This window comes from Coregonus lavaretus, assembly GCF_964263955.1.
Source record: "Coregonus lavaretus genome assembly, contig: SUPER_35_unloc_6, whole genome shotgun sequence".
Taxonomy (NCBI): domain Eukaryota; kingdom Metazoa; phylum Chordata; class Actinopteri; order Salmoniformes; family Salmonidae; genus Coregonus; species Coregonus lavaretus.
In genome coordinates this window covers 659902-672491 of record NW_028167176.1, presented here as the reverse complement: position 1 = coordinate 672491, position 12590 = coordinate 659902, and the positions used below count along the sequence as shown (strand labels likewise).

The window sequence follows — 12590 nt, the reverse complement described above, 5'->3', positions numbered from 1 at the left end:
TGGCTATTGTAACCGGCTCTAAGGAAAACAAGTGGGTTTAGACATTGAAATTAAACATTTTGGGTCAAAGGTTCCTTGAAGGATTTTGTATCTTTTGACCCTACTCATGTAATTAAACCACAGATTATTGTTGGGGCCACCCTGGATTTGACCTCAAATCCAATATGGCGTCCAAAATCCCATATGGCTGCAATAATATCATTTGGAGGTTAATGTATAAATTAAGTAAATTCGATTTTTTTTAAATCAGAATTGCGTAAAACACTTATGCCCATAAAGACTTTTGGTGTAAATCAATTTTATTCTGATTCCAATATGTCCAACATGATTCACACACCTTTGCCTGTACACAGCCATTCTGAAATTAGCCCACCCAACTACCTCGTCCCCATATTGTTATTTATTTTGCACCCCAGTATCTCTATTTGCACATCATCTTTTGCACATCTATCATTCCAGTGGTAATACGAAATAATACGAAATAATATTTTTGAATTTGTGAGTGTAGTGGTAGATGGTAGGGTATTTCTTTATTCTTTTTTTCAAGCAATTTATTTTTATTTTTGTGTGTATTTATTTGTATATTCTATTTTTAATATTTTTAAAAATCTTTTTTTTTTCTGTTGTATTTTTGACTTTGTTTTGTTTTACCCCATATGTAACTCTGTGTTGTTGTTTTTAATCGCACTGCTTTGCTTTATCTTGGCCAGGTCGCAGTTGTAAATGAGAACTTGTTCTCAACTGGCTTACCTGGTTAAATAAAGGTGAAAAAAAAAAATATATATATATATATATATATATATATATATATATATATATATAAGGGAGTTGTACTCCAGTCTAGTAGGTGGCGGTAATGCAACAAATTGGATGCCATTCGTCGTTAAACCTCATCGAAGAAGAAGAATATGTTCCATCGATACCAGGGGTCATGTGCTTTCATGTGTATCGGAGCTATATGCGGTTCAAGAAGTGTCATTTGTCAGGTATGACGTTGCATTGCGATAAAATCGCTCTCGCTACACTGGAAGTTATGACAAATACGACTTTTAGATCACGAAAAATAGCATACGCGTCAGATTTCAATACTTGCCAATGTCATAACGCGGTAGGTTGTCTTCTATCGAATGAGCCATTGATCATATTTGTGCGATATTCCTACCTTGATCAAGCTTGTGACTCTACAAACTTGTTGGATGCATCTGCAGTTTGTTTTGGTTGTGTTTCAGAACATTTTGTACCCAATAGAAATAAAATCAAATTGTATTTGTCACATGCGCCGAATACAACAGGTGTCGACCTTACCGTGAAATGCTTACTTACAAGCCCTTAACTGAAAATATTTGCAAAAAATAAATAAATAAATAAAAAGTAGAAAAAAAGTAACACAATAAAATAACGAGGCTATATACAGGGGGTACCGGTACCGAGTCAATGTGCGGGGGTTCAGGTTAGTCGAGGTATTTGAGGTAATATGTACATGTAGGTAGGGGTAAAGTGACTATGCATAGATAATAAACAGCGAGTAGCAGCAGTGTAAAAGAAGGGGGTCAGTGCAAATAGTCTGGGTAGCAGTGTTTAGCAGTCTAATGGCTTGAGGGTAGCTGTGAATGGTAAATAATGTATTGTTTCATTTTGGAGCCACTTTTATTGTAAATAAGAATGGAATGTGTTTCTTAACAATTCTACATTAATGTGGATGCTACCATGATTACAGATAATCATTTATGAATCGTGAATAATGATGAGTGAGAAAGTTAGAGGCATAAAAATCATAAATATCACCAAAGTGTCGGAGTACAGAGCCAAAACAAATGTGTCACTGTCCAAATACTTTTGGACCTAACTGTATATATTAAATTACAGCGTTTTCATGAATTTGATTATTTATTCTTGAATCCCATTCAAAAACAGCAAGGTACATGATCCAGGAAGTAGGCAGGACTTTCATAGAGTATTGCTATAACCTAACTGACATAATGCTAATCCATAGTTTTTTTTCCATAGGAATTTATTTTATTTTATTTTATTTCACCTTTATTTAACCAGGTAAGCCAGTTGAGAACAAGTTCTCATTTACAACTGCGACCTGGCCAAGATAAAGCAAAGCAGTGCGATAAAAACAACACAGAGTTACATATGGGGTAAAAAAACATGAAGTCAAAAATACAACAGAAAATATATATACAGTGTGTGCAAATGTAGCAAGTTATGGAGGTAAGGCAATAAATAGGCTATAGTGCAAAATAATTACAATAGTATTAACACTGGAATGCTAGATGTGCAAGAGATTATGTGCAAATAGAGATACTGGGGTGCAAAAGAGCAAAATAAATAACAATATAGGGATGAGGTAGTTGGGTGGGCTAATTTCAGATGGGCTGTGTACAGGTGCAGTGATCGGTAAGGTGCTCTGACAACTGATGCTTAAAGTTAGTGAGGGAGATAAGAGTCTCCAGCTTCAGAGATTTTTGCAATTCGTTCCAGTCATTGGCAGCATTGGAATCTCTTGATTCTGTGTCAGTTCTCAATGATGAAGCTTCTGATGTCTTCTCAGATTGCTGGAGTGGGAGAACCTGCGCCCGCACTGTGCACAACTGAAGGGCTTCTCCCCGGTGTGTACATTCTGGTGCACTTGGAGCTTGCTGGGGGACACAAAGCTCTTCTCACACAAGGTGCAGGCGAACGGCCGCTTTCTGGTGTGGATGACCACATGCCGCCGCAAGTCACTCTCGTGGACAAACTCCTTATTGCAGCTTGGGCAACCGTACGGTCGTTCTACGGTGCCAGGTCTAACGTCTGTGGCGAAATTACTAGAGTGAGAGGAAGTTGTGGCGCTTGGTCTAAAATAGCCGTCAGGAAGTGAGGTATGAGCTGGTTCTTGAGCTCCTCTTCCTGGTATTTCAGAGTGTCTATGGAGGCTTGCCATTGAGCACCAACTAGCTTTGTTAGCCTCACCTGCATTTCCTGTGTCAGGACGGGTGCCTGTATTTTTCTCTGTGGGATGGAAAGCGGGTGCTACCAATAGCGTTGTGTTGTCTCTCATCGAATCGGGGTGAATCATTGGTGCGTTTCTGTTAAACACTCCCACTCCCTGCTTATGTCCAGTCCAATTGACCTGTGGTGTAGTAGCTGTACCCACCTGACCCCACTCAAAATCTCTATCTACCTGCTGCCCACTGGATACAGAGTCAATCACTAACACATGTTCTGATGAGGAATGGAACCTGTGGTTTTCTAACCCTACACTTCTCATTTCTATGGCAGAGCTAGTCTGCATTTCTGGGCCCACTGGGACACTCCCTAGGTCCATTACTTTAGTGTGAGCAGCAGAGGCACCATCATCAGTCACTACTACCTCTCTCAACACCTGGTTTAAAGAATCTCTTAGGAGAGTGAGATCCCTGTTCATGTCACACTTTGTGTCCAGACTCTGTCTCTCTGCTCGGAGTTCAATTCCTGTGTGCTGCTGGGTTCCCTGGTTCACATTCCCTGTTTCTGATTGGAGGACAACGGCGTAAGATCCACTGACCTCCATAGCGGTGTTGTTGTAGTTGTTGTTGTAGCCTCTGGGGCCACTGGGCTGGAAGGCGGGGTCCTCTGTGGTGGCTGCAGCCGGTTGGGTGGTTAGCTCTCTGCTGCCCTCCACTGTTCTGGCTGGGTGGCTGGTCCTAGAGTCCTGGTCATCTGCTTCTCCCTCCACCTTGATGATCAGTAGGTCTGGTTCCCCATCCTCTGTCTCTCCTGACTGCTGATGGGGTTAAGTGTGAAAGATGAGTGAGTGAGACAGAGCATACACTATCTACTGAATGGAGATATGGGCATGACATGGGATTTAGTAAAATTCATAGTAGTTGTTATTGTGTTATAATCAGTGGTGTAGTGGAGGGTAAACACCTTTTGTATTTTGCGCAAAAACCTTCATAGAGACATTGGATAGAAGTAAATGAATACACTAATATAATGAAGCAATAAGGCCCGAGGGGGTTTGTATATACCACGGCTAAGGGCTGTTCTTAAGCACGACGCACCGTGGAGTGCCTGGACACAGCCCTTAGCCGTGGTATATTGGCCATATATCACAAACCAGCAAGGTGCCTTATTGCTATTATAAGTTACCAACGTAATTAGAGAAGTACAAATATGTTTTGTAATACCCGTGGTATACAGTCTGATATACCAAGACTATCAGCCAATCAGCATTCAGGGCTCGAACCACCCAGTTTATAATTTGAGATAAAGTGCATTCGGAAAGTATTCAGACCCCTTTACTTTTTCCACATTTTGATACATTACAGCCTTATTCTCAAATTGATTAAATTACATTTTTCGTCATCAATCTACACACAATACCCCATAATGACAAAGCGAAAACAGGTTTTTAGAAATTTTTACTAATGTATTACAAATAAAAAGCTGAAATACATGATTTACATAAGTATTCAGACCCTTTGCTATGAGACTGGAAATTGAGCTCGGATGCATCCTGTTTCCATTGATCATCCTTGAGATGTTTCTACAACTTGATTGGAGTCCACCTGTGGTAAATTGAATTGATTGGACATGATTTGGAAAGGCACACACCTGTCTATATAAAGGTCCCACAGTTGACAGTACATGTCAGAGAAAATACCAAGCCATGAGGTTGAAGGAATTGTCCGTAGAGCTCCGAGACAGGATTGTGTCGAGGCACAGATCTGGGGAAGGTTCCCAAAACATTTCTGCAGCATTGAAGGTCCCCAAGAACACAGTGGCCTCCATCATTCTTAAACGGAAGAAGTTTAGAACCACCAAGACTCTTCCTAGAGCTGGCCGCCCGGCCAAACTGAGCAATCGGGGGAGAAGGGCCTTGCTCAGGGAGGTGACCAAGAACCTGATGGTCACTGACAGAGCTCCAGAGTTCCTATGTGGAGATGGGAGATCCTTCCAGAAGGACAACCATCTCTGTAGCACTCCACCAATCAGGCTTTTATGGGAAAGTGGCCAGATGGAAGCCACTCCTCAGTAAAAGGCACATGACAGCCCGCTTGGAGTTTGCAAAAAGGCACCTAAAGGACTCTCAGACCATGAGAAACAAGATTCTCTGGTCAGATGAAACCAAGATTGAACTCTTTGGCCTGAATGCCAAGCGTCACATCTGGAGGAAACCTGGCAGCATCCCTACGGTGAAGCATGGCGGTGGCAGCATCATGCTGTGGGGATGTTTTTCAGAGGCAGGGACTGGGAGACTAGTCAGGATCAAGGGAAAGATGAACGAAGCAAAGTACAGAGAGATCCTTGATGAAAACCTGCTCCAGAGTGCTCAGGACCTCAGACTGGGGCAAAGGTTCACCTTCCAACAGGACAACTACCCTAAGCACACAGCCAAGACAATGCAGGAGTGGCTTCGGAACAAGTCTCTGAATGTCCTTGAGTGGCCCAGCCAGAGCCCAGACTTGAACCTGATCGAACATCTCTGGAGAGACCTGAAAATAGCTGTGCAGCAACGCTCCCCATCCAACCTGACAGAGCTTGTGAGGATCTGCAGAGAAGAATGCGAGAAACTCCCCCAAAACAGGTGTGCCAAGCTTGTAGTGTCATACCCAAGAAGACGCAAGACTGTAATCGCTGCCAAACGTGCTTCATCAAAGTACTGAGTAAAGGTCTGAATACTTATGTAAATATGATATTTCAGTTAATTTTTTATACATTTGCACCCCAAAAAAAAACTTTGTCATTATGTGGTATTGTGTGTAGATGGATTAAATTACATTTTTCCTCATCAATTTTAGAATAAGGCTGTAATGTAACAAAATATGGAAAAAGTCAGGGGTCTGAATACTTTACGAATGCACTGTATCTTAAAAGACAGTGTTTTCATGAATTGGTATATTTACTCTTGAATCCCATTCAAAAACAGTGAGGGACATGATCCAGGAAGTAGGCAGGACTTTCAAATGAAGTCTTATTTGTCATATGCGCCGAATACAACGGGTGAAGACATTACCGTGAAATGCTTACTTATGAGCCCTTCCAACAATGCAGAGTTAATATATCTATATATTTTTAATGATATACTGTATAATAATAAAAATAGCGTAGTGCTATTCATAGCGTATTGCATTAACCTAACTGACATAAAGCTAATCCATAGCTTTTTTTTCTCCATAGGAATCTTTTGCTTCTGTGTCTCGGGCTTGCACAATTACCGTATAACCATTTATCCGATGGTTATGGATGAAGACCGTCATGAAAGTTAAATTAACCGTCATAACCGCTTTTATATATATATATATATACACATACAAAGTACAAGTCAAAAGTTTGGACACACCTACTCATTCAAGGGTTTTTCTTTATTTTTACTATTTTCTACATTGTAGAATAATAGTGAAGACATCAAAACTACGAAATAACACATATGGAATCATGTAGTAACCAAATAAGTGTTAAACAAATCAAAATATATTTTATATTTGAGATTCTTCAAATAGCCACCCTTTGCCTTGATGATAGCTTTGCACTCTTCGCATTCTCTCAACCAGCTTCACCTGGAATGCTTTTCCAACAATCTTGAAGGAGTTCCCACATATGCTGAGCACTTGTTGGCTGCTTTTCCTTCACTCTGCCATCCAACTCATCCCAAACCATCTCAATTGGGTTGAGGTCGGGGGATTGTGGAGGCCAGGTCATCTGATGCAGCACTCCATCACTCTCCTTCTTGGTAAAATAGCCCTTACACAGCCTGGAGGTGTGTTGGGTCATTGTCCTATTGAAAAACAAATGATAGTCCCACTAAGCCCAAACCAGATGGGATGGTGTATCGCTGCAGAATGCTGTGGTAGCCATGCTGGTTAAGTGTGCCTTGAATTCTAAATAAATCACAGACAGTGTCACCAGCAAAGCACCCCCACACCATAACACCTCCTCCTCCATGCTTTACGGTGGAAACTACACATGCGGAGATCATCCGTTCACCCACACCGCATCTCACAAAGACACAGCGGTTGGAACCAAAAATCTCCAATTTGGACTACAGACCAAAGGACACATTTCCACCAGTCTAATTTCCATTGCTCGTGTTTCTTGGCCCAAGCAGGTCTCTTCTTCTTATTGGTGTACTTTAGTAGTGGTTTCTTTGCAGCAATTCGACCATGAAGGCCTGATCCACAGTCCCCTCTGAACAGTTGATTTTGAGATGTGTCTGTGACTTGAACTCTGTGAAGCATTTATTTGGGCTGTAATTTCTGAGGCTGGTAACTCTAATTAACTTATCCTCTGCAGCAGAGGTAACTCTGGGTCTTCCATTCCTGTGGCGGTCCTCATGAGAGACAGTTTCATCATAGCGCTTGATGGTTTTTGCGACTGCGCTTGAAGAAACTTTCAAAGTTCTTGAAATGTTCTGTATTGACTGATTTTCACGTCTTAAAATAATGATGGACTGTCATTTCTCTTTGTTTATTTGAGCTGTTCTTGCCATAATATGGACTTGGTATTTTACTCTTTTTGGTTATTACATGATTCCATATGTGTTATTTTATAGTGTTGATGTCTTCACTATTATTCTACAATGTAGAAAATAATGAAAATAAAGAAAAACCCTTGAATGAGTAGGTGTGTCCAAACATTTGACTGGTACTGTATATAATAATGTTCTTTTTTTTGGGAACAAACAGCTGACTGAAAACAGGACGGCCGGGCATTTGTGTGGTTGAGTCAGTTTCTGCCATATAATTAGGAATTAGAATACACGAATGGACATGAGAGGTCTTATGACAGTATAAAATGTCAGCCATTTTGGTCAGGGAGTTGGTCAACCATGGTCAGCCAGTGTGCTGCGATAAGATGTTGTGTAAAACAATGAATCTGAAGATGATCTGCACAGTATGTTTATTAGCAAGCTAGCCAGCCAGTTTAAGTTGAATGATTTCCAATAATTGTTCAAATTAACTGCCAATATGCCAACATTCCATACAAACAATGCAGTCAATCCACAGCCATTCACTGGCTGAAATCAGTTGATGATAGGACTTATACAAGTTGTAAATGCAACAAGTTCTGATATTGTGTCATATTATAACATTAACAGGTTTCCAAGAAAACAAACATTGAGACATTAATGGTCTGTTTGGATATATTTTAGAGGCTATTTATACAGACATTTTTTGTTTTAATTGAAGGTTTTCATGAATCTTTACGATACAACCATTTTTGTGGCTGTAGAACCTAGTAACAACCATTCTAGAACTTTGAGGGTTTATGACATAGCCCCTCTAGTAATTTAATAGGATCTCTATGGTTTCTGCTGTAACATGGACTCTCCAACATGATGAAACGTTGTTGCTCCTTGCTGAAACAAGTCAGGAGCGAAGGAGAAAATGTGTGTATTTTGCAATTCAAACGGTTATAAACGGTGACCAATTATCGTCATCCAAAATTCCTTGATCGTCACGGCCCTATCTGTGTCAGTTCTCAATGATAACGTTTCTGATGTCTTTTCAGATTGCTGGAGTGGGAGAACCTGCACCCGCACTGTGCACAACTGAAGGGCTTCTCCCCAGTGTGGATGGTTTGGTGCATTTGGAGCTTGCTGGCGCACAAGGTGCAAGACAACGGCCGCTTTCTGGTGTGGATGACAGCGTGCCGCCACAAGTAATTCTCTTGGACAAACTTCTTATTGCATCTCGGGCTACCGTACGGTTGTTCTACGTTGCCAGGTCTAACGTCTGTGGCAAGATTACTAGAGTGAGAGGAAGTTGAGGAGCTTGGTCTAAAATGGCCAACAGGAAGTGAGGTATGAGCTGATTGTTGAGCTCCTCTTCCTGGTATTTCAGAGTGTCTATGGAGGCTTGCCAATGAGCACCAACTAGCTTTGTTGGCCTCACCTACATTTCCTGTGTCAAGATGGGTGCCTGTATTTAAAGAAGCTCTTAAGGCATCTGCATGCTTCCCAGCAGAAACAGTCCGGTAGAGTTCGTGCATACAGTGAGGGAAAAAAGTATTTGATCCCCTGCTGATTTTGTACGTTTTCCCACTGACAAAGAAATTATCAGTCTATAATTATAATGGTAGGTTTATTTGAACAGTGAGAGACAGAATAACAAAAAAAAAAAAACTCTCAATCAGAAAGATTTCTGGCTCCCAGGTGTCTTTTATACAGGTTATGAGCTGAGATTAGGAGCACACTCTTAAAGGGAGTGCTCCTAATCTCAGTTTGTTACCTGTATAAAAGACACCTGTCCACAGAAGCAATCAATCAATCAGATTCCAAACTCTCCACCATGGCCAAGACCAAAGAGCTCTCCAAGGATGTCAGGGACAAGATTGTAGACCTACACAAGGCTGGAATGGGCTACAAGACCATCGCCAAGCAGCTTGGTGAGAAGGTGACAACAGTTGGTGTGATTATTCGCAAATGGAAGAAACACAAAAGAACTGTCAATCTCCCTTGGCCTGGGGCTCCATGCAAGTTCTCACCTCGTGGAGTTGCAATGATCATGAGAACGGTGAGGAATCAGCCCAGAACTACACGGGAGGATCTTGTCAATGATCTCAAGGCAGCTGGGACCATAGTCAACAAGAAAACAATTGGTAACACACTACGCCGTGAAGGACTGAAATCCTGGGTGAAAGTGTTGTGGTCAGATGAGACCAAAATGGAGCTCTTTGGCATTAACTCAACTCGCCTTGTTTGGAGGAGGAGGAGGAATGCTGCCTATGACCCCAAGAACACCATCAAACATGGAGGTGGAAACATTATGCTTTGGGGGTGTTTTTCTGCTAAGGGGACAGGACAACTTCACCGCATCAAAGGGACGATGGATGGGGCCATGTACCGTCAAATCTTGGGTGAGAACCTCCTTCCCTCAGCCAGGTCATTGAAAATGGGTCGTGGATGGGTATTCCAGCATGACAATGACCCAAAACACACGGCCAAGGCAACAAAGGAGTGGCTCAAGAAGAAGCACATTAAGGTCCTGGAGTGGCATAGCCAGTCTCCAGACCTTAATCCCATAGAAAATCTGTGGAGGGAGCTGAAGGTTCAAGTTGCCAAACGTCAGGCTCGAAACCTTAATGACTTGGAGAAGATCTGCAAAGAGGAGTGGGACAAAATCCCTCCTGAGATGTGTGCAAACCTGGTGGCCAACTACAAGAAACGTCTGACCTCTGTGATTGCCAACAAGGGTTTTGCCACCAAGTACTAAGTCATGTTTTGCAGAGGGGTCAAATACTTATTTCCCTCATTAAAATGCAAATCAATTTATAACATTTTTGACATGCGTTTTTCTGGATGTTTTTGTTGTTATTCTGTCTCTCACTGTTCAAATAAACCTACCATTACAATTATAGACTGATCATGTCTTTGTCAGTGGGCAAACGTACAAAATCAGCAGGGGATCAAATACTTTTTTCCCTCAATGTATATTATAACGTTTTTGTTTGTTTTGGACTTCGGTGAAGGTTTATTCGGCTGTTCGGGCACACAAAACGTTTTCTGGAGAAATGCCGAAGTTCGGAGACGAAGTCTACGCCACTTCGTCAGTGATTGGTCCACAGTAGGGTTTCTTCAATAAAGTATTTGTTGTCATTTAACGAGAGATGACTCGTTTTCATGCAAATTTCTTCATTGAAAAACTACTGCACAAAACATCTGTTAGATGTAAAATTGCGGGAGTAAGGTCTCTGGCAAAAACATAACTCAAAAATGTGTCATTAAATTTGATCTTAGATGAATTCGGACTATTTTGAAGAAGTGTAGGCCGGCTACGGCGTTTCAAAACGGACAAACAGTACTATTTTCTCGTTTTTCAAGCAAAGGTCTTTTAAGGGAGTATGTGAGCACCAGCTGAACTGAAGCAAGCTGACGCCTTAAGGAGATTGAGGCCCCCTTCATGTCACACTTTGTGTCCAGACTCTGTCTCTCTGCTCTGGGTTCAAATCCTGTGTACTGCTGTGGTCCCTGGTTCACATTCCCTGTTTCTGACTGGCGGAGGACGGCGTCAGATCCACTGACCTCCATAGCGGTGTTGATGTTGCCTCTGGGCTGGAAGGCGGGGTCCTCTGTGGTGGCTGCAGCCGGTTGGGTGGTTGGCTCTCTGCTGCCCTCCACTGTTCTGGCTGGGTGGCTGGTCCTAGAGTCCTGGTCATCTGCTTCCCCGTCATCCTTGATGATCAGCAGGTCTGGTTCCCCTTCCTCTGTCTCTGCTGACTGCTGATGGGGTTAAGTGGGAGAGATGAGTGAGTGAGACAGAGCATACACTATCTACTGAATGGAGATATGGGCATGACATGGGGTTTAGTAAAATTCATAGTAGTTGCCTTGTTGTTATTGTGTTGTAATCAGTGGGGTTGTGGAGGGTAAACACCACCTTTTGTATTTTGCGCAAGCATTTACAAACCTTTGGCGCAAAAATGCATTGAAGGCATTGGGAGTGTTACTCTACTCACCGCAAAGATCGTTGGTTATAATGTGCTGTCATATATACGTCTATACAGACATAACCTCATCCCCAGGCGGAAGTGTCTGGTGTCCTAGACTAAAACAGACATAAGTCTGTGACAGTCTGAAATCGGCTGTTAAAATTGGGACTTACCTCATCACTTGTAGCATCCATATGCTTTGATGGAGAGACATCCTCTTGGTCCACGTCTATGGGCTGTCTGTCTCTTTGAATGCTGCTGTTTCCAAAACTCCTGTTGGAAAGTCTGGCTCTGCTTTGCCAAGTAGGTCCTGGAAATAAAGGGGTAGGTTCATTTGACCCGATCCATCGAGTGTTTTACAAAGTACAAAGCAAGCATAATGCATTCATGACGTATGTTGTGTCAATAGAGCTAGAAGGATCCTAGCTGTGTTGACAGTACAAAGTAAGTATGCTACGTCCTATATAGAATGTCAATAATACCTCTAGGCCCTAACTGTATTGACATTACATAAATCATGGCTGTATTATGCTTGCTTTGAACTTTGTAAAACACAATTGATGAATGGGGTCAAATTGAAGATGAATGTAATTTAGGCTATGTGCACACTGTCAAATGTACCATCATCACCAACCTGTCGTTGCAGTCTCTCGATTGCTGTGTCTGTTCAGCAGGCGTATTCCATGGAAGCGGTTGTGGACGGACCCCTCTGAAAACTTTGTTCTCTCAGCCCGAAACCTGGCGATCTGAAGTTCCATCAACTTCATTTTCCTCCGGAGAAATTCGTTCTCCTTGTGACTTTGGGACATCTCCATGTGTACAACCGCATAGCCATCGTCAACAACTTTGTAGATTTCGATTACAGCCGCGTTGGCTAGCACCTCCATGATTGAGGCTATCTGCGCCTGGAAGTCTACCACGGAACCCGACATTGTCCACCGACGCTTTTGGACCCTTTTCAATATGAAAACAGTCTTTATGTTTTCTATATTATGATGCTATACAGTTATCTAGCAAGCTATTAAAACAAATACAATCATATCAGAAACTAAACATCGATAGCTAGCTAGCTTTGTTTGTAGCTAGCTGCTGGTGAGGTTATTTTTCCTGTTCCTCATCATCACTTTGATGTAATCATATGCGCCACCTACTGTACCGGAGGAGTGCTCGACCACAGCGATGTTGGAGCT

General features: G+C 42.0%; 1 protein-coding gene across 1 annotated transcript; it reads right to left on the bottom strand.

Moving 5' to 3' along the window:
• Positions 1 to 1208: 1208 nt before the first annotated feature.
• LOC311110474 (uncharacterized protein) lies at positions 1209 to 12516 on the bottom strand. Its single transcript, XM_084189030.1, has 4 exons — positions 12035 to 12516; positions 11574 to 11710; positions 10994 to 11191; positions 1209 to 3751 (listed from the first exon to the last, which is right to left on the bottom strand). Exons 1-4 carry the CDS (start codon positions 12330 to 12332, stop codon positions 2528 to 2530), a joined length of 1857 nt encoding a protein of 618 aa, XP_084045156.1. The 5' UTR covers positions 12333 to 12516; the 3' UTR covers positions 1209 to 2527.
• Between the last annotated feature and the right edge of the window lie 74 nt (positions 12517 to 12590).

Bases quoted from the DNA above. Each gene is read 5' to 3' on its own strand.
- LOC311110474 (XM_084189030.1), bottom strand. From the start codon at position 12,332: ATGTCGGGTTCCGTGGTAGACTTCCAGGCGCAGATAGCCTCAATCATG. The intron at 11,711-12,034 runs GTTGGTGATGAT...CTTTATTTCCAG, and splicing joins TCGAGAGACTGCAACGACAG to GACCTACTTGGCAAAGCAGA. The intron at 11,192-11,573 runs GTAAGTCCCAAT...TAACCCCATCAG, and splicing joins TGGATGCTACAAGTGATGAG to CAGTCAGCAGAGACAGAGGA.